This window comes from Marmota marmota, unplaced genomic scaffold (genome assembly GCF_001458135.2).
Source record: "Marmota marmota marmota unplaced genomic scaffold, marMar, whole genome shotgun sequence".
In the NCBI taxonomy this organism is placed as follows: Eukaryota; Metazoa; Chordata; class Mammalia; order Rodentia; family Sciuridae; genus Marmota; species Marmota marmota.
This window is the reverse complement of record NW_025999960.1, coordinates 9,283,907-9,310,946: the sequence shown is the minus strand read 5'-3', so window position 1 is coordinate 9,310,946 and position 27,040 is coordinate 9,283,907. Positions and strand designations below refer to the sequence as shown.

Below are 27,040 nucleotides of genomic sequence, written 5' to 3'. Positions count from 1 at the left end.
CTGGTGATAGATATTATTATGAGGGCAAAAACATCCTTTGAAATAAAAGATGACAAGTGTACGTTTGCTTCTGAGTTATAGTTCCATTTCCTTTATGGTGGGAACTCCTTTGAGAGCAGAGAATCCTTGTTCATCCAGGGCCCTGCACAGCAGCTGGTGCTTATGCAGCTGCTATTCAATAAGTGTCTGTAACTGTGAAAAACTTCTAGAGCTGATACAATGTGGAGAAGATAGAGTGTAGCACCACACTTAGGGAAGCAATACATTGACAAAATCTCCTTCTTACATCTCAGAATGGGTAGGTTTTGTGTGATATTGATTTCTAAGCAGAGAGGTCCCATGTGCCCTAATCTCTTTTTTCCTTGGATCATTTTCATTCCTTCTCAGCATTGCAGTACCCTTTGCAGTACTCATTAAGGGATGTTCCTTATTTAAAGACAATAGAAAAACAAATATTAAGTTCTCCTTTCAAAGTGAACTAAATATAGTTCAACATGGCTCCTCTCCAATTTCCTTGGAAAGATTGATTCCAGATATTTAGAAAATAGCATCCATGGAAGTTAAGGATACAGATGCTTGAAAGAACCTGATCAGAGTCTGCAATGTGTAACAAGATTCAGAGAGCAAGTTAAATGTTTGTATAGTGGCTGGATATTGGACAGTGTCACATAGCCCATGTAGTCATCTGCAGAATTTACCCCAGACTCTCAGCTGATCCCTTGGCTGACCCTTGGAAACTGACTGAGGAATAGTAACAGTAAATGTGGATTTTTTATGGTGTATAATTTATGATGCCCCTAATTGTCACTACAAATTGCATTCCTGAACAGCAATTTAGCAGCTGGATGCTAGTTATCTGAAGGTTTGCAGTTCTGCTGAGTTGGCTCAGCTGGTCTTCTCATTAGCTCCAAGAGGCCAAACCTTGTATTGAGGGAAAGGTAACTTAAAGACTGAGCCAGCTAAGACATACAGTTTCTGTGTACTGATGTCATTCTTTGTCACTTACGCAGATCCAGCTCTATTTTGCATGCTTGCCAGAGGAAAAGGTTCCTTATGTTAACAGCCCTGGAGAGAAACATCGGATTAAACAGCTTTTGTACCAGTTGCCACCACATGATAATGAGGTAAAATAACAGAAAGAAGGCTAATTAGAAAAAAAGAAAATATACAATAAACATGGAGATGCCTCTCAAAATCCCAGCTTCTCACTGGCTAGGCCTTATTTAAAGACAATAGGGGTCTTTGATCAGTTAAAATTTGGCCTGAGAATACAGCTTTCCATTCTGTAAGAAAAGAGGATCAGTGCAATAAACTTAACCAACACAGGTTGGTTTTTATAGTGTTTGCAGCCACCCACCAAATTCCTACAAATTCCTGAGATTTTCCCTACCCCTGCATCCAGGGTAAATGCTTTATGGTAGTTCAGGCCTGAGTCGAGTTGAGTGTATGTAGAATGTGGAGTGAAAGTGACAATTAACAAGTTTAAACTTTTGTGGAAAGATTAATGCCTTACTTTTTTTCAGTGTCTCTTGCTGATAAGGATTTAAATTTCTCATTTAGAAAAAAAAAAAAAAGAAAAGAAAAGTAAAACAAGACTATTTCTTCAGGTTGCCTTTCCCTTTTTCTAGAGAGGCTGCAAGATTTAGGCATGGTGTCATTTTAAAACTGGGGATTTGCAAGACAGGACAGGTAAACCTGCCGTTTCATTTCCTGAAACTTTAACTCTGGATATAAAGAATGGGCGAAGAAAACTGTGTAGTCCAGTGTGGGATTCTGTTTTGCTTTCTGTGAAGGTGCGGTACTGCCAATCTTTGAGTGAAGAGGAGAAAAAAGAATTGCAGGTGTTCAGTGCTCAGCGGAAGAAAGAAGCACTTGGAAGAGGAACGATTAAACTTTTGTCCAGAGCAGTGATGCACGCCATATGTGAGCAGGTAATTCTTTCTAGGGTGATGGCTGGTGGAGGTGATGTGGGTAGAGTGAGCTGGGATAGGTGACAGTTAGTACAAGGTGTGCACCCTAACAGCCTCCAAAATACAACAGAAAGATAGACAACCTAGCTTTGTATTCCACAGTAATTCATATTGGCTGCACTGCTATGTATGACAGTGGCAGTCAGTCCACCCATATGTAAACATTGAGTGAAACCGGGCCTTGCATAGCATCCTGGCATGGGGGGAGGTACTAGGACAAAACTAGTATTTGAAAAATGCAGAAACATAATGAAGACATTCAAATCTTAACTGGCAGTTCTCAGAGTAGGAAATGTATCCAGCAGGAGGCTGGCTCAGGAAAACCGCTGTTAATGTGGATCCGATTAAACCGTACTTAGGAACAGTCGTGTGTAGTAGTGTATCTGAGGCATGTTCAGCACAGTTGAGAATCGTAAGTAATCCAGTATTGAAGAGCCATTTAATCTCTAACAGGAGAAGACCAAAATAAAAGCTTTCCTGATGAATTTAGGGTTCATTATGAAGTTGTTTTAAATGAAAGAGTCATTTTACATTCACATTTTTTGTTTTCAGTGTGGGTTGAAGATAAACGGAGGGGAAGTTGCAGTGTTTGCCTCCCGTGCGGGCCCTGGAGTGTGCTGGCACCCATCCTGCTTTGTCTGCTTCACATGTAATGAGCTGCTGGTCGACCTCATCTATTTTTATCAGGATGGAAAAATTCACTGTGGCAGGCACCATGCGGAGCTACTCAAACCACGGTGCTCAGCATGTGATGAGGTAAAAAAGTTGGTCCCTGAATGCTGGAAAAAATAGCTGGTAGCAAACCAGTATTCCACTGCTTACACCTAAGCAAAATATGTATCCTGGTGTGTGTTCTGTGTGTATATTGAGAACCCTGTACACTCATACAATGGGATAACACACAGCTGATGAAGAGAGGGCAGCAGGTGTCTCTGGGCTTTCCTAAGTGTGGTGACCTTGATGATGGGGGGAAAAAAACAAGTTGCAGATGATCTCATTTTTGTTAAATATAGGGGTGGGCAATATAATATACATATTTGTATATAGTCAGAAAAGTTACAGAAATACATATACCAAATTAATAGTGGCTCTCTGAGGCATATTGGAATGGATGATGGTGTGAAAGAAAATTTCTTAAGCTTTTTAATTTAAAGTAACTTGAAATTTATAGAAAAGTTGAAAAGGTACTATAGAGAGTTCCTGTATACCCTTCTCCTCCTGATGCTAACATATTACACAGCCATGATATATATATACACACATACATATATATATATATATGTGTGTGTGTGTGTGTGTGTGTGTGTGTGTGTGTATATATATATATATATATATATATATAAAATCAAAGCTAAGAGATTAACATTGGCATAATACCAGTAGCTAAACTAGACTTTAGATTTCCCAGCTTTTCTACAAATGGCCCTTTGCATTCCAAGATCCAATCCAGGGTGGCTTGTTGCATTTATTTCATTGTATCATCTCCTTGGTCTTCTTCAATCTATGACAGTAAACTTTCAGTTTTTCCTTTTATACATTTATTTTTTCCAATAATGTGCTATTTGAACATTTTTTTAAATATCAAAAAATGTAAATGTCCTTAATGCTTCACTTGACTCAGTGTCCACCTCCAGGTTATCTACCCAAGTGCCAGTCACACAAACCCAGCACCTGTGTAGCCCCTACAGACACTTGTATGATGAGTCTTCTATTGACTCACACAGCCAGGCATGGTGGCACACACCTATAATCTATGTGACTTACGAGGCTAAGGTAGGAGGATCACAAGTTACAGGCCAGCCTTAGCAACTTAGCAAGGTCCTATCTCAAAATTTAAAAAAGGGCTGCAGATGTATTTCAGTGGTAAAGGACCCTGGGCTCAATCCCCACATCTGCTTCCCCTCAGACCACTAAATTATTTCAATGGTAAGATGTTCTTTGCCAGATTATGTCACCAGAGTGTTACTAGGGAGCAAAAATACAATGAAGTGATTTACCTACAATGTAGAAATAGAAAAAATTTTTTCAAGCTTAAGCAAGGATTTGTTTAGCATCTCTTTTCAGCCCTGTGTTTGTGCTCTTGTTGTGTAGCTAAACCAAGTTAAATTTAAGCTTGAGGCTGTAAGAAACAAGGTTAGTTATTTGATTTAAGAGGCAGTGTCTGTCTGTTGCCCAGAAAACATAGAACCCTATGTTTTAAGACCATAGAACTAAGGCCATAGAACCTGGCCTTGTAAACAGGTCATGCTGATTTTCTTTTGTTCTATTGTTCCACGTTTCTCTTTACAGATCATTTTTGCTGATGAGTGCACAGAAGCAGAGGGTCGCCATTGGCACATGAAGCACTTCTGCTGCCTAGAGTGTGAAACGATCCTGGGAGGACAGAGGTACATCATGAAGGATGGCCGCCCCTTCTGCTGTGGCTGTTTTGAGTCTCTCTATGCAGAGTACTGTGAAACCTGCGGGGAACATATTGGTAAGTCTGCAGCCCAGCCTTCTGCCCTGTCACGTAGCCATTGGTCATTTACAATTATCCACAGCCTTGTTTATCCATGTATTTTGTTTTTTAAATTAAGGTACAATTTACATGTAGCTAAATATACAGATCTTAAATGTATTAGTTTGATGAACTTTGACAAATGGATATGTAGTCAATTCTCATTAATCACAGTTGTGAACATTAAATTAGTGCATATTGAACCATTGCTCCTCAGAGAAATATAGGGTTAAGGTTCCTGTGAACCTCTGATCATGACACCTGCCTGGTGCTGGGGATCAAGCCCCAGGCCTCCCATTGCTAGGCAAGTGCTCTACCACTCAACTACACCCCCAGCCACATTTTCATGAACCTATCGATACAGAACCTCATTTCATGTGCACTTTAGGTTAAAGCCACTTTGAATATACACTGGTAGTGGATTAACCTCAGACTCACAGCCAGTAGCATTGTCACTCATGGTTAGATGCTTATCCAATACATGTGTTTTCTCTGTAAAGTATATGGAAAGGCATATCACAGTCTTGCACCTGGGAGCATAGACAGCATTTCAGCATTATAGTTAGAGGCCGTTTTAAACAGCAAAATTATGGCATTAAATAGACCATGAGTAGAACACTTTTTTATAGTATGGGAACTGCAACCAACCACAGAGCATCCTTTTGTTTGAGCTCAGCTAGGAGTGTGCATGTTGGTCAACTTAAATTTACTCCATTTTGCATACCTATGAGAGACCATGAAGGTGTGATGGGTATCAATTCTGGATGTACAGAAAATTTTTAGTGAGTAAGGAAATTCACCAATACAGAATCTACAAACAATATTAATTTTGCCTTAACCCACACCCCTTTCAAGACCAAGATACAGAATATTTCCATCACCTGAGATGCTTTCTCTTGGCTGCCATTTCTTCTGTTTCTTCCTTCTTCCTTTGTTCCAAGCATTAATTTTCCTATCCTTTCTCAAAACAGGTGTTGACCATGCGCAGATGACCTATGACGGGCAGCACTGGCATGCCACAGAAGCATGCTTTTCCTGTGCCCAGTGTAAGGCCTCTCTGTTGGGATGTCCCTTCCTTCCCAAACAAGGTCAGATTTATTGCTCAAAAACCTGCAGCCTCGGTGAAGACGTCCATGCTTCTGATTCTTCTGACTCTGCGTTCCAATCAGCCCGATCGAGAGACTCCAGAAGAAGTGTCCGAATGGGTAAAAGCAGTCGATCAGCGGATCAGTGCAGACAGTCTCTCCTCTTGTCCCCTGCTCTGAACTACAAGTTCCCTGGTCTTTCCGGCAATGCTGATGATACCCTTTCCCGGAAGCTAGATGATCTGAGTCTCTCCAGGCAAGGAGCAAATTTTGCCAATGAAGAATTTTGGAAAGGGAGAGTAGAGCACGAAACCCCTGAAGACCCTGAAGAATGGGCTGAGCATGAAGATTACATGACACAGCTCCTCCTCAAGTTTGGTGATAAAAGCCTCTTTCAGCAGCAACCCAGTGAGATGGATATTAGAGCCAGTGAGCACTGGATATCTGATAACATGGTGAAAAACAAGACCGAGTTAAAGCAAAATCATCAGAGTCTTGCCAGTAAAAAATACCAGTCTGATATGTATTGGGCCCAGTCACAAGATGGACTGGGCGATTCTGCTTATGGTAGCCACCCAGGCCCTGCAAGCAGTAGGAGGCTCCAGGAACTGGACCTGGACCATGGTGCTTCAGGATATAATCATGACCAAACGCAGTGGTATGAAGATTCCCTGGAGTGTTTGTCAGACTTGAAACCAGAGCAAAGTGTTCGGGATTCTATGGATTCTTTGGCTTTGTCTAATATCACAGGTACGCATAGGGATTGTGGGCTATTTGAAAAAGTGGCCACTAAGATGTTTATTCAAAAACATTGCTGATCAGCACCAATAGGGGATATATTATTTAACACTCTGGACAAGCTGGATACAGTGGTATACACCTCTAATCCCAGTGACTTGGGAGGCTAAGGCACGAGTATTGCAAGTTTGAGGCCAGTCTAAGCAATTTGACAAAATCCTGTATCAAAAGAAAAAAGGGGGGCTGGGGATATAGCTAGTGGTAAAGCTGAGTTCAATTCTCAATACAAAAAATTTAAAAAAAAAAACAAAAACACCTTTAACCCAGAGGAAGGGAGGCATTTCATTTAAATGTTGAACACTATATAGCCAAACAAGTATGTGTCTGTACGGGTAAGTGGGCATGTATAAAATATTTTTTTAACCCTGTCTTTTGAGATAGGTATTACCTGTTTTAAGGAGGAGAAAACTGGTTTATTTGAATAAGGGAGTCTACAACTGGATTGTGTCCAAGAGATTCTGTACTATTAGATTGTGCTATATGAATTTCAAAATATTAAAATCAGCCTGTGCACTTCATAAGCTTGTAATAGTCTTAAACATTTTTCCTGAATTGCCCTGTGGCAAGAGAGCTCAGAACGATCTGAGCATTCTTTTTCCTCATTTAAAATATTACCTTACTATTTTCAAAGCAAATTCATATTATCCACATTTTATCCTTAAAATAATCCTGAGTTGTACAGAGTGCATATTACTCCATTTTGCACAATAGGAAATTTAAATTAACAGAATGCTAAATGTCTAGTATTACATAGGTTCTAAAGGCAAGATTGGACCTAGGATCCAGCACATTGTCAACCTCATATTTGCAGCAAGTTTTTGGACACAGAAATATGGTCCTTGTGCAGCAAATTTTATAGGTTAATGATACACAGTCATTTCATAAAGGTGGTTTATTGCAAAACAACCAGGAAAGGCTCCAGTGGCTGCCCACTGCCAGAATGACCTGAGCCAGGCAGTGCAGTGACATGGACGATGAGAGGAAGCTACTCTCTGGCTTCTGTGGACTGCTCAGGGATGAGGCCTACAATAAAGGGGAGGGAAGAATGGTGGGTGAGACTGTCTGCCAGGCCCTGTGCTAAGTGTTTTGACATTTTAAATCAAAATCAGACTAATTTGATTCAATGTGAAGTGTTAGGAGCTGGGGGTGTTGCTCAGTAGTAGAGCATGTGCTTAGCATGTGCGAGGCCCTGGGTTTCATCCCCAGCAACTCAAAAATAAAATTAAACATGTTAGGGGCAAGCTGGGCATGGTGGCACAACCTGTAATCTCAATAATGTGGGAGACTGAGGCAGGAGGATTCTAAGTTTGAGGCCAGCCTAGGCAACTGGCAAGACCTGCTCAAAAGAAAAAAAAAAAAAAAAATTAGAGGCTGGCATTCCTTGACAACCACACCACTCCCTATTGTTAGTTAGTCTTGGTCCTGTTACAACAAAGGACATTCCATCTCAATTGTGAGAAGTTTTTCTTTCTTCTTCTTTGTTTTTAGCAGGGGGTGGGGTAGGGTGGGGAGGTGGGTGCCAGGGATTGAACTCGGGGACACTTGACCACTTAGCCACATCCCCAACCCTATATTATATTTTTATTTAGAGACAGGGTCTCACCGAGTTGCTTAGTGCCTTGCTTTTGCTGAGGCTGGCTTTGAACTCACAATCCTCCTGCCTCAGCCTCCTGAGCTGCTGGGATTATAGGCATGCACCACCATGCCCAGCAGAAGTTTTAAAGTAAGATGGGGTTGGAAACAACACCTTTTGTGGTTCAGAGGTAGAGAAGATTGGCTAAAAGTTGAGATCAGGGGTTGGACAGACCTTCTGTAATAGTCTAGGTAGTCTTTTTAGGCCAACCAAAGATAATATGTAAACAATCAGCGTGGCTATGTTCCAGTGAAAATATACACAAACAGGCTGTTGGGCTGTCGTTTTCCAAACACCAGTCTAAAATGAGGAAGATTCCCATGATGGTGGCCATGTGGTTGCAAAGGAAGGAAATGATTTGAGAGATGTTCAAATAAGACAATTTGGCTTTAATGGATTGAGGAACAGAAGCTTCCACAGCTTATGTTAATAAACAAATGAAGAGCTGTTAAATTTTTGCTGCTTGTGCCATGTGCTAAAATAACGTTTGGCTCAAAACAGCAGAGCTCATAAGCGAGGTTGTTGCCCCTTGTATCATTAACAATATTTAGATTCTTTTCAATTGATAAATAATACATATTGGTTTTCCGTAGTAGGATTGTTTATTTGCAGTGCTGGGGTCAAACCCAGGACCTCAGACCTGCTAGGCAAGCTGAGCTACAATCCCCATCCCCTTCCTAGTGGGTTTTAATCAAATATTGCAATTGTAAATCTTTGAAATGTTTGCTTTCAATAGTGTATTTCTAATAATTATCAGAATATTAGGATTTTGAGAATCATATATTGTTTTGGCTCCTCTTCTAGGGGCTTCAGTGGATGGAGAAAGCAAGCCTAGGCCATCACTATATTCTCTACAAAACTTCGAGGAGATGGAGGCAGAAGACTGTGAGAAAATGAGCAATATGGGAACTCTGAACTCTTCCATGCTACATAGGAGTGCAGAGTCCTTAAAAAGTCTGAGTTCAGAGTTGTGTCCAGAAAAAATCATGCCTGAAGAGAAGCCAGTACATCTGCCAGTGCTCAGAAGATCCAAGTCTCAATCCAGACCACAGCAGGTCAAGTTTTCGGATGATGTCATCGACAATGGAAGCTATGACAACATTGAAATCCGGCAGCCTCCAATGAGTGAGAGGACTCGGAGGCGGGTTTACCATTTTGAAGAGAGGGGATCTAGGTCCCACCACCATCGCCGCAGGAGAAGTAGAAAATCCCGCTCTGATAATGCCCTGAATCTTGTCACAGAAAGAAAATATTCTCCCAAAGACAGACTGCGGCTTTACACTCCTGATAATTATGAGAAATTTATACAGAATAAAAGTGCCCGGGAGATCCAAGCATACATCCAGAATGCTGATCTCTATGGACAGTATGCCCATGCCACATCTGATTACGCACTGCAGAACCCAGGAATGAACAGGTTTCTGGGGCTCTATGGTGAAGATGATGATTCCTGGTGTTCCTCCTCCACTTCCTCCTCCGACTCAGAAGAAGAAGGGTATTTTCTTGGACAACCAATTCCTCAACCCCGGCCACAGAGATTTGCCTACTACACAGATGACCTTTCTAGTCCAACTTCTGCACTTCCTACCCCTCAGTTTGGTCAGAGGACAACTAAATCCAAGAAGAAAAAGGGACACAAGGGCAAAAATTGTATCATTTCTTAACTGAGTAGCTGTGGAGATCAATTGTTTAAAACTTAGCCATTAACCTTTGGAATCTTATCTTTTTTCTTCCATAGGAAAGTTGCTAAAATAGTTTAAAGTGCTTTCTTCTCCCATGTAAATGAGAACCCTACTGCTGTTTACAGTGTCAGATTAACAGTTGAAAGGTGTGATTGCTCCAGTTTACCCTCCTTGGATGGTGCCAGGTTAACGTGACATGTGACATCGGTGCCTGTGGCAGGTGCATTACAGTTTCAAATAGCTGCTTTGGTCTCCAATCCACAAAAGAATACTCAAACTCTCGAGAGGTGACTGGACCGGGGTGTCCATTTAGAAGATGAAGAACTCCAGCCACCTTTGTAAAGCAATAGTGTTTGTCTTTATGTACGTCAGGTTGGCTCAGGTCCTGACCAGTCTGTCTTGTTGTGAGGCATGCACTTGTCACAGTGACCTAGCTAATACTGTGCATCCTATTGTGTGAGGCCAACTTGTCCCCTTTCAGCCCTTATTAGCCAGGTAAACATTGTATTGTATTAGCTCCACCTCCAGATTGAAAAAGAAAATTGCTATTTATAATGTAGTATTTCATAGACGTAAGTGTATTCCTAATTTAACGGTGCAAATATTAATGTATATACTGTACAGTTCAGATTTTAAAGCTGATATTTTTATATCCCTGAATTGCAAGATGTTTGTTACACTGCAGTGCTAGATTTATTAGGGAACCAGAAATAGCATTTATGGATGAAATGATTGCTTGTATTTTAGTCAGGGTTTATAAGTTTTAGATGGTTAAATTTTTATTGCCTAGTGATGGGAAGTTTAATTTTTTTGATTTTCAATATTAAAAAGGCTCTGTATGCATGGTGGGGCTATGTAAATACTCTTTAAAAACTATGGCCCTATTAATCTTACGAGTGTTATTTATGGGTCAAGCAATGTAAACTGTATAAATGTATAAACAAACAAAAACCCACACATACCCCTGGAATATATGGTAAAAACAAGTAGATGCTGTCTGGGTGAATGTTTTTCCCTGGGAGTCAGGTAGGGTGTCTTTCCCATTCTTGGCAAGGTGATGATTATCTCATGAGAAGAGTCTAGAACTACAAGGATCTGCTTTTCCTGGAAGAGGTCTTTGTAGATTTGTTATTTGAAGAGAGGTGACTCCTTTTTTTCTTCCCCTCCAGCTAACTTGTTGGTCTTTGAAAGCAATTTTGAAAACTGGGACTTCTAGTTATTTTTCTTTTAAAATCTTTAGAGGATGCTGTGACACTGAGTACTTCAAGTTCATATGAGGTTCTAGTTCAAGGAAAAATTATGTTGGGTTTGAACTAATGAGCAGATATTTTGATATGTGCCATTCTTGCATATATCTCAGTCTAATTAAAGGTCTTGGTGGCATCTGGGGTCTTTTAGGGAGGTATTTAATAAATGCTTAATAAATAACAAACTACCTTTCTGAATACAAGTCTTTATAAACATCCAGTTAACTTCTTCTTTGGTCCTGTGTTCCAATTTGTCTTATTCTGCAGTCCTTCTACCATAAATAGACCTCCATTTTACTTATGCATGTCCACATGTCCTCATTAGCAGGTAGGAGATAAGACTTGGGACACCAAAACATATGCTTCCATATTTATCAGAGCAGGGAAAAGCTATGAGGCCTTGAAGAGGCCAGATACAATCCAATAGGTAAACCAGTGGGCAAACAGCCTCCCTGTCTCCTCGCTGGATAGGGCAAGGCTTTGTATCTAGGCCTTAAAGACTTCAAACAGGACAAAAGATAATGAAGCTTCTTCCCATTCCTCATCCCAAGTAACCACTATTACCCAGTTCTAGTGGATCCCTTCAATGTTCAAAGCACATTTATGTGTCTCTCTTTAAAATGGTAGTTGGGGATAGGAGTGTATCTAGTGGGAGAACACATGCATAGCATGTGCCAGGCCCTGTGTTCAAAGTAACAAACCATACACAACTGACTTGCTTTTTGTTTTATAGTACATACAGGTCTACCTCATTCTTTCAGTGGCTGCTGAATATTCTAACTTTAGATATGCCATTATTTAACCTGTCCTTTGGTGAGGTACTTGAATTGCCTCAAACCTACCTTACCCTGCAGTGGCATATGTGTGCACATAACTTGGGAGTGGCATAATGACCAGGATGGAGGTTATGTATATTTAAAACTTTGATAGATACAGCCAATTTTCCTCTAAAAGAAACTGCTGATTTACACTTACATAATGTATTATCTGATCACAACCTCACATAATATATTAGCAGAATTCTTGGTTTTGAAGAAATTTTTAGAACCTATACTGTAGCAAGCATCCTTTTAGGAAACCCTTATGCAATGTTACATTCAGCTGATGATGTGTAGCCTGAAGACATGCAGGTATGAGCTGAAGGTGCCGCCCTCAGTAGTTTTCAAGTTCATTCTTAACAGATTAGTTACTTTTGTTAAATCTGTCAACAGTCACCCTAGTCATTCTTTTCATTTCCTTATTGTAAGGGTTATATAGATTTCCAAGGGTTTTAGGAAATAAATATTTATTCACAATGATAATGTAACTTTCATATTTTTAAATCCCTATTAGTAAAGCAGAAGACCATCTACAAAGGCAGAAAGGAAAGCAACTGCCTTACAATTCTGTAAAAAAAGTATAGCATGTAGTTGCTAAAAGGTGTGAGTAGATCAAGTTAACCGGAACTTAAAAGTATCTTGGTCAGTCACTGAATTCCGAAACTTGATCCAAGACAAATATTGAGTGTTAAAATTCTGCCTGTGATCACACATGGGGAATCAGAACCCCAAGGGTTGCATTTTCCTCACTTCAGAGCAGTTACTGCAGAACACCACTGCCGGTCCTGGAAAGACACAAAGTCCATAGGAACTCCTTTCTACTCTCATTAAAAGAAAATGATTCCTTATAGGTAAGCACATGCTATTCTCCGCACTCTGCTCTTTAGTCCCTGAGTTCAATCAAAAGTGCCAGAAGTGAAAGGAGAAGTCATTTGCTACCCAATCCTCTTGCTTTGGCTACCAAGCATGGACGTTAAAATGATGATGAAATTAGAATGCGTACCCAAGACTGCTAGATCTCCAGTGGACTCTTGACAACCACTGGAAAGAACCAGTGTTGCTAGACCATCCACTTTTTCAAGAGAAGCCAGGAATCTGAAGTTTTGTGAACTCTCCCAGCTTTTACATGCTAACAACCAACTCAAACATTTTTGAAACACTGCTGAACAGAATGAGCATGGCATCGCAGTTTCTAACCTCTGGGTCATAAATTCAGGGGTCGAAAGCAGACTCCTCTATGCTTAGAGCTGTCTAGGAAGGCAAAACTACTAATAACTGTTTATAGGAATACATGTGTCCCTTTTTTAGATACACAAAGAAGAAAAATTATTGGGATCTTTAAAAACACCTTAAGAGCTTCATTATCGATTCATTGCTAGTGAAACAATTATGATAAATTCTTTTTAATGAGAAGATCACTAATTGCCTAGATTATCTAGTCATTCACTGGAATGCTGTATAGAGGTGTGCAGAAAACATAGTTTTGGGTTTTTGGGGGTTTTTTGTAAACTCTAAACATATTAGAAAGGCTTCTAGGCAAACTGTACCAAGGAGCAGGAATAACTGAATTTTGCAACTGGAAGAATAAAATGGAAGCTTTTCAGAATGTGGAAGAAAAATAGGATACTGGGTATATTGTACAGATTTAGTCAAAGGATTAGAAACAACTTACTCTGTTTGAACAGATCCATCTAGCTGGCCAAGTATAACTTTCAGGGATCAATTTTAGCCATAATATTTCTTTTTGAAAGAAAATTTTGCACCTCTGTTGCTGTACATTTACATACGTATGCTGTTATGCCATGTCAACTTTTGAAGTAACTTGCAACCCAATCCCTGAATGCATTTTATTCCAAAGTGGACAGTACCATTAAGAATAAAAATTAGTAGCCTTAATACTAGTGATTTCAGCATTTTTAGGTAACTGAATCAAGCAAGTGATGTTGCTTGATGGCTACTAATCTAAATCCACTCACCACAAAACTGATCTTGCAGAGTGATGCAAAACACTGAACTGCAGGAGTCAGGAGAGATGAGTTAGGAAACCTACCTCTCATTAAGGTTCTGACGGTGTTCATACTGTAATATGAGAGTGGTAGACCAACTCAAAGGTTTCTTTCCAGCTTTAGACTTCTGTGGAGATTAAATTTATTATATTATTGGTCTGAAGAGTCTTCTCAGTATAATGTGTTTTTCCTTTTCTGACTCTTCATTTACCAACATGTTTGTCTGATAAGGATCCCTGAAAGAATGATCCCCACTCCTTCCTCTATCACCAAGACCATGGCTTAAGGGAGCTGGGAGTTTTAAGAGGGTTGGGTGTATGTGTGTGTGTAATTAATACTTGAGATTCTGAGTAAGAGGATAATCTAAATAATGAAATAGAAATTCAGGTATGGGGACTGGGGCTGTAGTCAGTAGCAGAGTGCTTGCCTAGCATGTGTGAGGCACTGTTCAATCCTCAACACCACATAAAAATAAAAACAAATAAAAGAAAAAAAATTCAGGCATGGTTATCTCCCTTTCAGTGCATATGCTTAAGGTTGGCCTTATCTCTATTAAGTAGACAGTTTGGAAGCTGGATAGAGTATGAGAATAAAGTAATTTTCTCCACGTCATTCTCTCCAATTACCAGGAGAAAAAGAAAGAAAGAGGGCTGCTTTTGGCAACAGTAAGTCTTGAATCTCTGAACATGGAAGCAAAGATCAAAAGGTGTTAACCATATTAAATGAATCCTGAATCCTACACATTTAATTACCAGGTTTATTCCACTGAAATGAATTCTCAAACTTCACCATGAGTCCTGATGCAGCAGTTACAGATTGTGGGTCCTGGGCTGTTTGGGGCTGCATGCCCAAATGTGTTTCCTGAAGTAGCTCCAAAGTCATAAGAACCAATATGGAAGTTAGTAGCGAGTGAGGATAAAGTGAAAAACCAGTAGAATCTACTGAACTAGGACTTTGTTTTTTGTAAAGTTATTAGTTTTATACATAGCCCATTATAATTATATTACACATGAACTTCACATATCTCAAATAGCTAGTCTGTGCTGAAGGCAAGATTTGAACCTAACTCTGAACGACCACTAAGCTTTTTCTCCTTTAAAAACACTAAACTTAGACTGGAAACTCTACGTAAGACACTGGCCACTCGCTATATAGACCTGGGAGGTCATAACTTCTGTAGTCCTTAAGACCAAAATCCTCATTGGTCCTGAGTTTGATCCCCAGCATTGGGGGAGAAAAATCTTAATTGGTAAAGAATTCCATATGAACGTACTTTGTTAGTTACAAAACACCAGAATGGTGATTCTAACCTTGTTCAGATAGTGCAATAAGAAAAATATGATGCTTCTCAGAATTCTATAAAATAGTATATTAAACCTAAAATAAATGCATTTTAAGCAACATCCAATATGGCATGCTATATTTTACTCTACAGAAGTAACAGCAAGTTTTCTTTTAATTAATGGGTAAAAAAAACCCTTTAAAAACCTAAGACCATTTTAGTGATAATAATCTAGCATTAGAACACCATCAATCCAGGAAAAGAGTTCAAAAAACAGTATGATATAGAAACAGGCTGTTCCTCCTGTTATATAAATGTACACTAGATTGTAACAATCATATGTCACTTGTCATTTAAATACAGCTTGAAACTGAGAACTCTGGATTGGCAAAGCCTTTTATACAATCAATCAGCTCTCATTACCCCAAGATCAATCAGTACAACAAAAATGCAGCCTGCTCAGGGCCAACTTCAGTCAAACTAACTTTTGGATGTAATTTGACAAAAATGAGCAGTGAGTCTGAGTAAAACATGAGCTGTTTTAATAGGAAACCAAATAATAATGTGTCTTAAAGAATAAAAATGTTTATTCTGCTCTCATTAACAGTTCAGTACTCCATGTAGTCATGGAGTGATCCAGGTTCCTTCCATATTATGGATCCACAAAGAAAAAAACAAAACAAAAAAAGAACAATGTTACATTACGTTGCTACCTCTCTTGGGAAGGGATAAAAGAGTACCTCTAATGTCTAAGAGTCACAGTCTAGAGCAGTACTCCCCTTTCAAATTCCACAAGACAGAACTTACTTCATACACCTAACTACGATGAGGACATGGCAAATCCAGTCATTTGGCAGTTATATGATTCAGTATTAACTCTATTACAATGGAGAATGGGCAAACAGATGTTGGTAACTACCTTAATTACTGGTACACGCCCATTCCCATTTCTTGTTCACCTGATTGGATAACACAAGTGGTCTGAGAGTTGGAAGGAAGGACATGAAAAATCTGCACCTTGGTCTGGCGAGCAAAATGTGGGCATTACTCCCAGAGCACCATACAACAGCCCAAGCAGTTAAAGCTGAAAAGCCAACTGGCTGCCTGCAACATAGAATGCTGCCCACTATTATCCTTTAGAGACAATCATCATTCCCCCAAAATTATAGCCAAAAAACTGTCAGAGCCTACCTTGGAGTTTAGAATCGGTTACAGCAAACTCTGGAGTGAAGCTGAAATCAGAATCTATTTGGCAGAGTGTAGCAGAGTCCTTCCTAAGGGGATCTGGTCTTCCCTTCCTTCCAGAGGTTCTGTATCTGTAAACTGGCTCAGGGCTGGGAGGTGATTGAGGGCTATGAGAAATTAACATTTTTGGCAAGAATACTACATATATATAATGTTTTCAAATTTCACTCAACTACAAGAGGTAAAACTATAAAATGTTCAAAATCCCTCAATTCTGCTCTCAATCTACCTTTTCCCAAAGAAGGGGAGAAAATATAATCATTCATTCCTTAACTCTCTGCAGTCTATAGTTGAGACAGATCCCTAAAACAGAAGACAGATTACCAAAAGAACAAGCAAGTTTATTAACACCTACAAAACACAACACGAGAGAGAAAAGCAACTCAAAGCAGTTGTTTAGGAATCTGCCTTAAATAGTATTTTTTGTTTTATATTTTGGTACTGGGGACTTACTCCAAGTGTGCTTTACACTGACTTATATACCCAGCCATTTATATTTTTTTCAGAGGGTCTCAATAAATCGCTGAGGTTGTCCTCAAACCTAAAATCCTCCTGATACAACCGGTGAGTCACTGAGATTACAAGTGTGCACCACCACATCTGGCCTAAACAGTTAATTTTAACAAAGAAAAATGAAGTTCAGATACATGACAATGGAAAAGTGGCCCCAGGCTTTAGAGGTGGGAAAACTGTGGGAAGATAAATCTATTGAGATTTAGAAAGTCAGCTTAAGAGGGTCATCTCTGAACTGAGAAAAAAAGTTCTGCGTAATTTATATTCGGGAAGGGAAAGGAGAGAGAGAGAGAGAGAGAGAGAGAGAGAGAGAGAATGTGTAGTGGGTGGGTGTGGGTATAGACTTTTATTCTTTGTGAATCTCTGTCCTGCTTTTAGGCAAACTGAGAAATGGCAGAGTTTCTCTGCATTTTGATTGTCTTCAACTCAAGAATCCTTTATATTTTGGAGAAAAAATATCTTGGTTTCCTTCACCATCTTTATCACCCATCATCTTCAAAGAATTTTAGTCACATAGGCTGATACCATTCCCTCCTGTATTTTGCTACTTCTCCTTTTCTAAGTCTTATTCTTCCAACATCCAGGGTCACACGTTACTTCCTTTGTGAAGGCATCTTTAATTTGACAAACATGAGTACCTATAGCATTTCAAACTGTGCTAAGAACCAGAGTCACATGACAACATGGTCCCTGTCCTCCATGAATTATTATACTGATGTAGGGTTTTATTCCTACTGTACTTGGAAATTCAGGCTCACAATGACAATTGTTAAATACTATTATGCTCAACAACTACTGTTTTCAGATATCAAAAGTCCATTTACCACCAAATTTAACTTCCTCTATCCTGCTGCTGAGTAGGTGAACCGAATAATTAGAAATAGTTTTTTAGCAGAGAGTAATAAAGTTTACATCTTAGCAGAGCAGTTTAAGCCTGATAAAATAAGAGAAAAGACAATCTAATTATTTAAACTTGGTTTCTTTATTTTTTACTTTTAAAATTCACAAAAAGCTTTACAATATCTGCTTTCCCCATGTTGATCATCAAGGCTTTATGGTAAGACAATGAAAATTTTATCACATCAGTTATGTATACTCAAAAACAATGGATAATTTACAAACACATCTCTTTAATCAAGAACATTTTACAAAAATACATACTCTGGTACACATCTGAGTTTATCCTATAATTGGACTTTAAAAGGCATTTAAAAAAAGAAAAGAAAAATCCCCAACAAATTTAACACTGACAAGCCTAGCAGAATAATGCTGATAGCAAGCTATAAAGAGCTTTAAATATCAAATGTACTTTGAGGGAAGGGAAAAGGAAGAAATTACCTGTTGAACCTACATTGAAATGCATCTGTTAGTAAGACTTTTCCTTTTAATGAATTTCAACAACTCCTTTGCCTCTGGCAGTTTCTCAGGTTTTATTTTCAAACTTGTGACATCTTAAAGAAACAGAATCCTTGGACTAGAATATTTAAGGAAAAGGAAAACACTGGGGACAGGAGGATATGACATCAGTACTTTCTTCATCTTTCTACGGTAAGTAATAAATCACTATTCACACTAAGGAAGAATATCAGAGATAATAAGTGGAATTTCATTTGGCTTATGTTTTATAAAAGTTAGCTAAGTATAACATCTCAATGGTAAAAATAAAAATTCAAGATAGTCTCCCTTAGGAAACTTAAAAAAAATAAATGTTGCCCTCAATTAGTTTTTAAATTTGTGGAATGGCATAATACATATTTGGAGACACTCATGATAGAATCCGTTAAAATTATTTATACTGCTATTTCCTCTTTTAATATAGTCTTGATATACTCTGGGGGAGCTCTTTAGATAGCATATGCACTAAAAATAATGCCAGAACTGAAGTGAGGATAGAGTGGAAATGGAAAGAGGATGGGAGGATAATGAAATGGTTAGTAATAACAAACATGATTTTTAAGGTTTCCTCACTAATGTCACAAAATTATATATTTTGGCTCAATGGCACCACGCTGCTAGAAGTGACCAGGAAATAAGTGGAATATTCTAATGGTCCCAGTTAGGTCTTTAGCTAACTCGTGATTTGGACCTGCTCACTGATGAAGGACTGTTGACACAGTCTGGTTGGTAGAGGGTGGCTGTGGGGACTGACTGCCTGTTTTGCTCTGTTTCTTTGAAGGGCTAAGAATCTCTAAAAGTCGGCAGAAAAAGAACTCCTCAGATTACACAGATTAACAAAAGAATAATTCTGTAAATGGCTTAATCATGAGCATGTTATCAATCTCCTTTTTTAAGAAAAAAAAATCTCCAGTACTCCTCTATATTTTAAATTTTTCCTCTATTGATCAGAAGGTTTTTGAAACAATCTCAACTTTAAAATATCTCTTTATCATTCATCAAAAATTGCCCCATTAGTCTAGTATATGATTTTATTGAAGACTACATGGCAGAGAGAATAGTCAAGAGTTTCTTTTGGAAGAGATACATTGAGTTCATTTACTTGGGGGGAAAAAAGGATTTTATGCTAAGGTGTCTCTTGGATATTTTAAGTGCTCTACTATATCATAGAGAATTATTCTCAAACCAAATATTCTCTAAGATACTAATGTACTCAGGATAGGACACATTAACATATTAAAAGTTACAAAGCCTAAGAAAAACAAGCACAAGTCGATAAAATCACAACTCAGAATTCAAATATTTCCACATGGTATCTTCACTATGAAATGCAAAAAGACTACTGTTTCAGTGAAATGATCTCTAACATGTAAATTTCACTCCTGTGACCAAATGATCATAAACTGTGGAAGACCATGAGTAAGTACAGAAAGCTACTCCCCAGGACTGCTTTTTCAAAGCTTAAAAAATTAATTGACCATCATTTGGGTGGAGGGATGAGTATGGATTAGGAGGCCTCTACATGTTTAAAAAAGATTCTAATTAAAATATTTTAAGCAGACTATTTTAGATGTTTATTTGATACTGGAAATGTGGTCAACTATCATAAAGTATTTCTCTTCATTACAAAAATTCCATATATTAAGGATTTGAACAATTGGGGAAAAAAAAAATCTAGAAACATTTTTTCTTTTTTTTGCCTGAGCACTAAATCTTCTAAAAAGGCTCTCCAAAATCTTGAGTAGAAGTATCATAATCTGCAATGAAATGCTTGAGTTCTTCAACACACCGCTCACCTATTTCATGCAAATTCTGCCGCAGTGCAAACTGTATAGACTTTTCTAATGAAGGGTCTTTCTCAATCAGCATTTTTACCACCATCCCAAATGTTTCACAGTCCTGTCGGTAAACCTAGAATGGCAAACCACATTCTGGTTAGCTGAGAGTGAAAATAATTAGACAAACACTTAGTTGATTGAGCTAGCAGAATTACAATGCTGAAATCTTTAAGGGAAAGGCAACAACACAGCAGAACTTCTCCGAGAGTTGTGTGGTTGCTGCTGCCAAGAGGCCACTTAAACCTCTGGCTTGGATATTTGCTGACAATGAGTACAAAAACAGATACAACACATTACTGACTGTACAAGCTTGGAATGGCATTTGTCAGTACTAGATAGGGCAGTCTACTTAAAAGGACCATCAAGCTAGAGATGAGAAGAGAAAAGAACAAAGGCTAGGCAAGGCACATCAGTGGCTTTGTTCATTTATTTGTTTGGAAGAAAACAATTTCTGAGCCCCTAACTTCAGCTTCTTTGAATCATGACAAGATAACAAATTCAACAACATACAACAAACAATAAGAATGCTGAAGTATTGAGCTGAGGTGGTTGAGCTCTTGTCTCACATACAGCAGGCACTGGGTTTGATCCTCAGCACCACATTAAAAAATAAATAAATAAAACAAAGATATTGTGTCCATCTACAACCAAAAAAAAAAAAAAGGAAAGAAAAAAAAAAGAATTCTGAAGTATCTATTGGAAAAAAACTTTTCAAGTTAGACATAGGTAATCATAAGTTCTACAAGGCAGGCCTAAAATCAAAACAGTATGTTAAATACTCCCATGCATGAACATGTTTATACACATGTATGTGTTTTTATATATATATATATATATATAAACATACACATATCATAAGCATTATGTATACGTACATTTCTATTTCAATGTATATATCTTACTTCAAAATTTATACATATATTTTATCAGTGGCAATTAGATATTTTTCTGTCCAAAAATTGCTATTTCTTCTACACTGAATGACATTTCCTTAATTTATAGTAAAAAAAAAAATACATTTTCGATTTCCATGCTATGTTTTGTACACAATAGTCCATGTCTTTAAGGAAAAATAGTTAAGCCTCCAAAAAAATTATGTGCACTATTAATTATTTGATTTAAAAGACATGTTACAAGGCTGAGGCAGGAAGATTCTGAATTTAAGGCCAGTCTGGGGAATTTAGTGAGAACCTGTCTCAAAATAAAATTTTTAAAAAGGGTTCAAAATGTATCTTAGTGTGAAGCACTTGCCAAGCAGTAAGAAGCCCTGGGTTTAATACCAGTACCACATAAATAAGTAAATATTCTGTTACATTATCTTTTATTTTTCTAATGTAACAATATGACATTGTTTGTTCTCCAAAAATGACTTTATTCATTCTGGAAAACTTCAGAAATCATATTTTTATGATTTTTTGATTTTATGTTTTTATTCCTAAAATGGTCACTGCTAGTTGTGGTGGCTACTACTGTTTTTAAATGTCTACAATATTTGCCTAAAAATAGCTATTTCAAGAAGACTGTTGAACATTTTCTTGGGGTATGGGGCGACTGAACCCAGGGGCACTATACAACTGAAATATATCCCCAGCCATTTTTATTTTGAAACAAGGTCTTGCTAAATTGCCCAAGTTGGCCTCAAACTTGTGATCCTTGCCTTCCTATTAGCTGGGATTACATGTGTCACTGTGCCCAGCAAGACTGTTTAATTTTTGCCTCTCACTTTCAGGTTGCTAAATTTTACTAAAATTATTTCCATGCTGTTAAACAATTCAAAAGTCCCAAAGAAATTTAAAGGACAAGTTCTTCAAATGACCCTCAAATTAAAATACATAAAAACTTTAGCTCCCTTCTCAGCAATATACACACACATTTTTCTCAAGAGCAATGAAATTTACTCATAACTATCAAATTTAATTCAGCAATATAAATCCACAATTTGTTTCAGCTTATTATAAGGTTACATGATCCAGAACTAATATTAACATTCTGATAAACCAACTTAGAAAACAGTATACCATTCAGATAATATCACACATGATGTCAAGGCAATAGAGTACATTATGACTAGTCTAACAAACACTACTGTACCTAAGTCAAGCCAATTCAGTCCCTGTGGAGGAAAGTCAGAATCATGATATTTCACAGTTTTTAGTGGAGGTAAATTCCTTACCAAACCAGTCAGCCCACATAATAACAGCATTTTAACACCAACCACAGGCCTCAGCAGACCACTTTGTGGGTGGCCTAAATTTTACAGACTTTTTTTTTTTTATAACAGATGTACTAGATGAGGATAATGTTACCTGCAAATTCTTTAACATAAATCTGCTTTTTATCTAAACTGCAACTCTTCATTTATAGCATATTTACAGAACATAAATATGCTACATATTTGCATAAAAAAACCAAAAAATTTTAGACATTTATTTAAACTGTTAACTACTATCACTCAAGTGACAAAATACTAATAAACACTTAAGGTTTTTGTTATTTGTGTGTATTTACTATAGGTTTTTTAAGTTTTTCACTGGAAATAGAAAAAAAATTATACACTGGTTAATAAGAACAACCAGAACTATTGTAAATAATATAATTTTCTACTAGAGGAAAACTTTTCTGAAAAGCCTGCTTAAAATGTCCTTGTTGGGCATTAGACAGGAAATAATTAGTTTTTGTTAAAGGAAGACCTCGCCCTCCAACATTTTATAAATACAACTTGAATCTGTCAGAAACCTATTTCCGAAATCTGTTCCACAATAAACTCAATCCCCAAACAGGAAGGGTGTAGTTATCTGTAGGAGAATATGTTTGCTTATGGTCCCTAGCTGGAAATTCATTAATAATCTTCAGATTTGGTATCTACAGGCCACACAGGAAGATTTTTTTGTTGTTGTTGCTGTTTTTGTTGTGCTTGGACTTCATCAAAATGGGAAACAGGTTCAACTATGGGAAAGAAACTTACTTAAATTTGCCAGCATAATGGAAACACTAACCAAATGTGATTTCACAAACTCCTTCGTTGTAGTAGTTAGTATTAAGTTAAATTCTTATAAAATACTTTTAGGAACAAAGGAATATGCTAGGATAAACTATCAAGGCTTTTTAGTATTAGTTATGTGTTTGGGTGACTAGAAGAATATCTGATGAAACAAACTCAATGGCAAATTGCTCCATTTAAAATTCCTTGTAATGACATAAAACTTCTGAAATATATCACTTCTATTCCTTACCTCTGTTCCCACAAAATAAGAAACCAAAATAAAGGCAAGATGAGTTGCAAGGGGAATTTTCAGATAAACCATCTTTAATATACATTACAATTCTGGAAGAATAGTTTGAAGGAATAGTGGGGGTTAGAGCTGTACCAATGCAGCCAGCAGCCAATAGCAGCAGAGGCCAAATTATCAAATGAGAATATTTCTTCTATTGTTGGCGACTCATCATTTCAAAGTCATTTCAAAATACTTAAAAGCCTAAAACATATTACTTTGAAAGAAACCATGTTTCCACTTTCAAATATATTGTCAATGCAACCCATATTTATATATATAAATTATATACAAAATCTCCCCACACACACACACACTGAAAATTGATCTCAAGGGTCTCGCACATGGTGGGCAAGTGCTCTACCACCAAGCTACATCCCCAGTCCTTTTTGTTTTGTGACAGGGTCTATGCTAAATTGCCCAGACAGGCCTCAAATTTATGATACTTCTACTTGAGCCTTCCCCAGTAGCTTGGAATACAAGCATGCTACACCCTGCCCAGCTTACACACAGAAAATTGCTGGTAGTTTGCTTAGCAAAATGTTTTTTTCTTCAGATTGTATAAAGTGATTGCCAATCCAAATCAAAGAACATAGTTCAGGTTAAATGTCCAATTCTTGTCTCATTCTATAATTAATAGAATAATTAACAGCATACTATTATTTTTAACAATCAGATCTTCTAATCAGAGTCCAGATAAGATTTGGTCTAAAACTCTTTTTCCTATGAGATAAGATAAGCATACTATAAGAAGAAAGTAAAATTCAACTTAAAATACCCTGCTTCACTGTCCATTCATATGGTTTTCACCACCAGAACTAGATATCTATACAAAAAAAACCATTTTTTTAAAAGACTACACAAAGGGGCTGGGGATGTGGCTCAAGCGGTAGTGCGCTTGCCTGGCATGTGTGCGGCCCAGGTTCGATCCTCAGCACCACATACAAAAACAAAGATGTTGTGTCCGCCGAAAACTAAAAAATAAATATTAAAAAGTTCTCTCTCTCAAAAAAAAAAAAGACTACACAAAGAGCCAAGTTTTAAAATATCTAATAATATCTGTTTTATCTTTGCAAAAAAAAAAATCAAAACATACACACAAAACCAAAACCAAAAACTAGTAGAGAGACATCATTAAGAAGTTGAGAGGACTGCATATTACTAAGATGAAGCAATAATTAAAATGTAAACATTACATGTAAAACAAAAGGAAAATTTGGCAGTTCTGCCTGTGTCTCCATTGTATAGGTGTGACAGGAAAGCTCTAAAATTTTTCCTCAAACATTGAATCATTCCCAGTGATTCAAGTCAGTATTTATCCCATATAGTTCAACTGGGAAGCAGTTGTGTTCTGTATTCTATTTTTTCCTAAATGGAAATTATTTCAGTTTTAGAGACAAATTGGAGCAACCAGAATACAACTTTAAAAGTCAAATTTTGATTATAACGTCCTATATTTCTGTTTAAAGCAGCAGTATCAGCAATCATTCTCCTCACATACCAAAAAAACTCTGAAGCATCTAAATGGAAATCATGTTAAACTATGTGTTTTCCACTTTCAAGTCATTGCATATAGACATAATTACACAGTTAAATCTTCAAATTCAATTAATTTGTAGAAAAAGAACCAATTGTTTTGACAATGGAAAATGAGACATTCACATCTACAAGTATGCCACAAAATAAAGAAAAAACTGCAAAAAATTACCATACCTATAATTTTTAATTTTCATTCTAGTCAGGCCAAAAATGATCCACAAGCAATTTTTCATTCACACTAAATAACATAAATAAAGTTTAAATTACAACACTGAAAAAATATCTCTGATCCTTTTTAAAATGCCCCTAGATTACAACTATCCTAAAAAGGTGGGCTCCTAAATACTGATAGGCAGAGTGATAAAATTTCTATGGTGATGGGGCCTCCAGGTTTGGGGTACAATATGGGCATTATAATAGTACCTCAGCTCACAAGGCTTTTTTGAAGATTATATGAGAGAACACACATAAAGCACTTAATACACTCAGAAACCATCCAGTCATTCAACAAACATTTGAAGACTTACTCTGTGTAGGGTCTATACACAAGAGTTCTTCAGGTGAATAAAATGTATTTTTAGTTAGAAAGATGCAATAAAACACAAAAACACAAACATATATAATAATACCAGTAACTGTTAAAAGAGAAAGTAGATTCAGTGATGGAGAAACTGCTTGGATTGGTCAGTGAATAAGGAAATGTTTTAGTTGACAGAGTGACACTGAAGCCAATGAGAGAAAACTGAGCAGAAGTCAGTATCCACAAAGGCCCCCCAGAAGGAATGGAAAGCAAGTCCTCTTGACAGGGAGCCAGTAGAATGCCAGAGAACCACTGGAGTAATATGAGAAATATGGAGGAAAAGGTAAAAGACAAAATGTGCAGGTCTTTAGAGCCATAGTAAAGACTTTAGATTTTTATTCTGAGTACAATGGGAAGCCATTATTGGATTTCAAGCAGGGGAAACATTATGTTTAACAGGTTTACATATCAGGAAAAAAAAAAAATTCCAACATCTCACTTGCCTAGGAAAATTGAGTTTCAAAGTATTTTGAAGCACTAACCTTTGTTTTAAACACTATTGTTTGTCCCTTTTAGATGGAAAATTCTAAAACATATTGGCCATTTCCTGCCTGGTCATTTAAAAAAAAAAAAAAAAAGCTCTAAGAGACCCCAAAGCTAGTGTATTTTTCCCCCTCTTTGAAAGCATAATGATCATTAGCTAAACTGAGTTATTGGTTTACATTTAATCACTTGCCTCTTTAATTTTGAATTGTGTTACTCCAGGCACCAGAACTGGTCAAATTTTCTGGCACATAAATTGAATTAAAGGCTAAAAGAGACAAAATTTGTATCATACATTTTACCCCAATAAAATTGTTACCTTTACCATCTTATCAGTAGGCATCATTTGATTATTTAGTAACTTTCAAAGTGTTCTTCTTTGGTAATCTGTGGTTAAACAAATCTGGTTTGCCTTTGCTACTTTGAGGATGCTGTGAATTGTTGGACAATGTCCAAAACTGCAGTTATTTTATCCACTGTGAACTCCTTAATCTCTCTTGTTGAATTCCATATCAACATAAAACACATGGAGTATTCTAAGCCCTTTCCACACCCAATTCAGGAACTCCCACTGCTGATAGGACTCCCCTCCTGTCCCTATCTCACTTCCTCCTACTCTTAACAAAATTGCCTCTTTTCCAATTTATCTTCTATTCAACTCAAAAATGTTGCTACTTTATTCTCCCAGTCTCAGAAAAAGAGTCTCTCTGAATTGTCCAAGTTACTCCTTATATCCCTGCTATTGACAGTTCCTCTTGCTTCAGTACTTATTCCATGTATTTATCTTCAGGCTCCTTCACATAACCCTTACCTTTTCACAAGCATTCACAAATAGATTTATTCTTCTGCCATACTCTCATGCCCTTGTTCTGCATTTCTGATTTTGGCAATGTAATTCAGGTTATTATTTCCCACCTAAAAAGTAGCAAAACATTTCTGTATAGCCAAATCAATTGCCCCAAATATCATGATCATAATACTCACGTACTGAAAATTCATCCATAAGCTATTCTATCAAAAGAATTCAAACACTTTTTTCTGACATTCAAATTTTTATAAGTCTGTCTCCAACCCACATATCCTCATATAATTACCTGGGTTACTATCAACTATCATTTTTCTACCAAAAAAATTTCAGCAAAATGTAGTCTATAATA

General features: G+C 37.3%; 2 protein-coding genes across 2 annotated transcripts in view; one reads left to right on the top strand and one right to left on the bottom strand.

The window, feature by feature from the left end:
* The window catches only part of Prickle1 (prickle planar cell polarity protein 1), a 105,654-nt gene extending 94,544 nt beyond the window's left edge, over positions 1 to 11,110 (top strand). The window contains exons 3-8 of the mRNA XM_015493236.2: positions 1,011 to 1,124; positions 1,794 to 1,931; positions 2,523 to 2,726; positions 4,260 to 4,446; positions 5,439 to 6,302; positions 8,788 to 11,110. Coding sequence (XP_015348722.1) covers positions 1,011 to 1,124; positions 1,794 to 1,931; positions 2,523 to 2,726; positions 4,260 to 4,446; positions 5,439 to 6,302; positions 8,788 to 9,647 — 2,367 coding nt within the window. The 3' untranslated portion in view covers positions 9,648 to 11,110. The remainder of the gene's footprint in view (positions 1 to 1,010; positions 1,125 to 1,793; positions 1,932 to 2,522; positions 2,727 to 4,259; positions 4,447 to 5,438; positions 6,303 to 8,787) is intronic.
* Positions 11,111 to 17,739: 6,629 nt separating this feature from the next.
* The window catches only part of Pphln1 (periphilin 1), a 109,709-nt gene continuing 100,408 nt past the window's right edge, over positions 17,740 to 27,040 (bottom strand). The window contains exon 8 of the mRNA XM_048802562.1: positions 17,740 to 20,082. Within this exon, the coding sequence (XP_048658519.1) occupies positions 19,888 to 20,082 (195 nt within the window). The 3' untranslated portion in view covers positions 17,740 to 19,887. The remainder of the gene's footprint in view (positions 20,083 to 27,040) is intronic.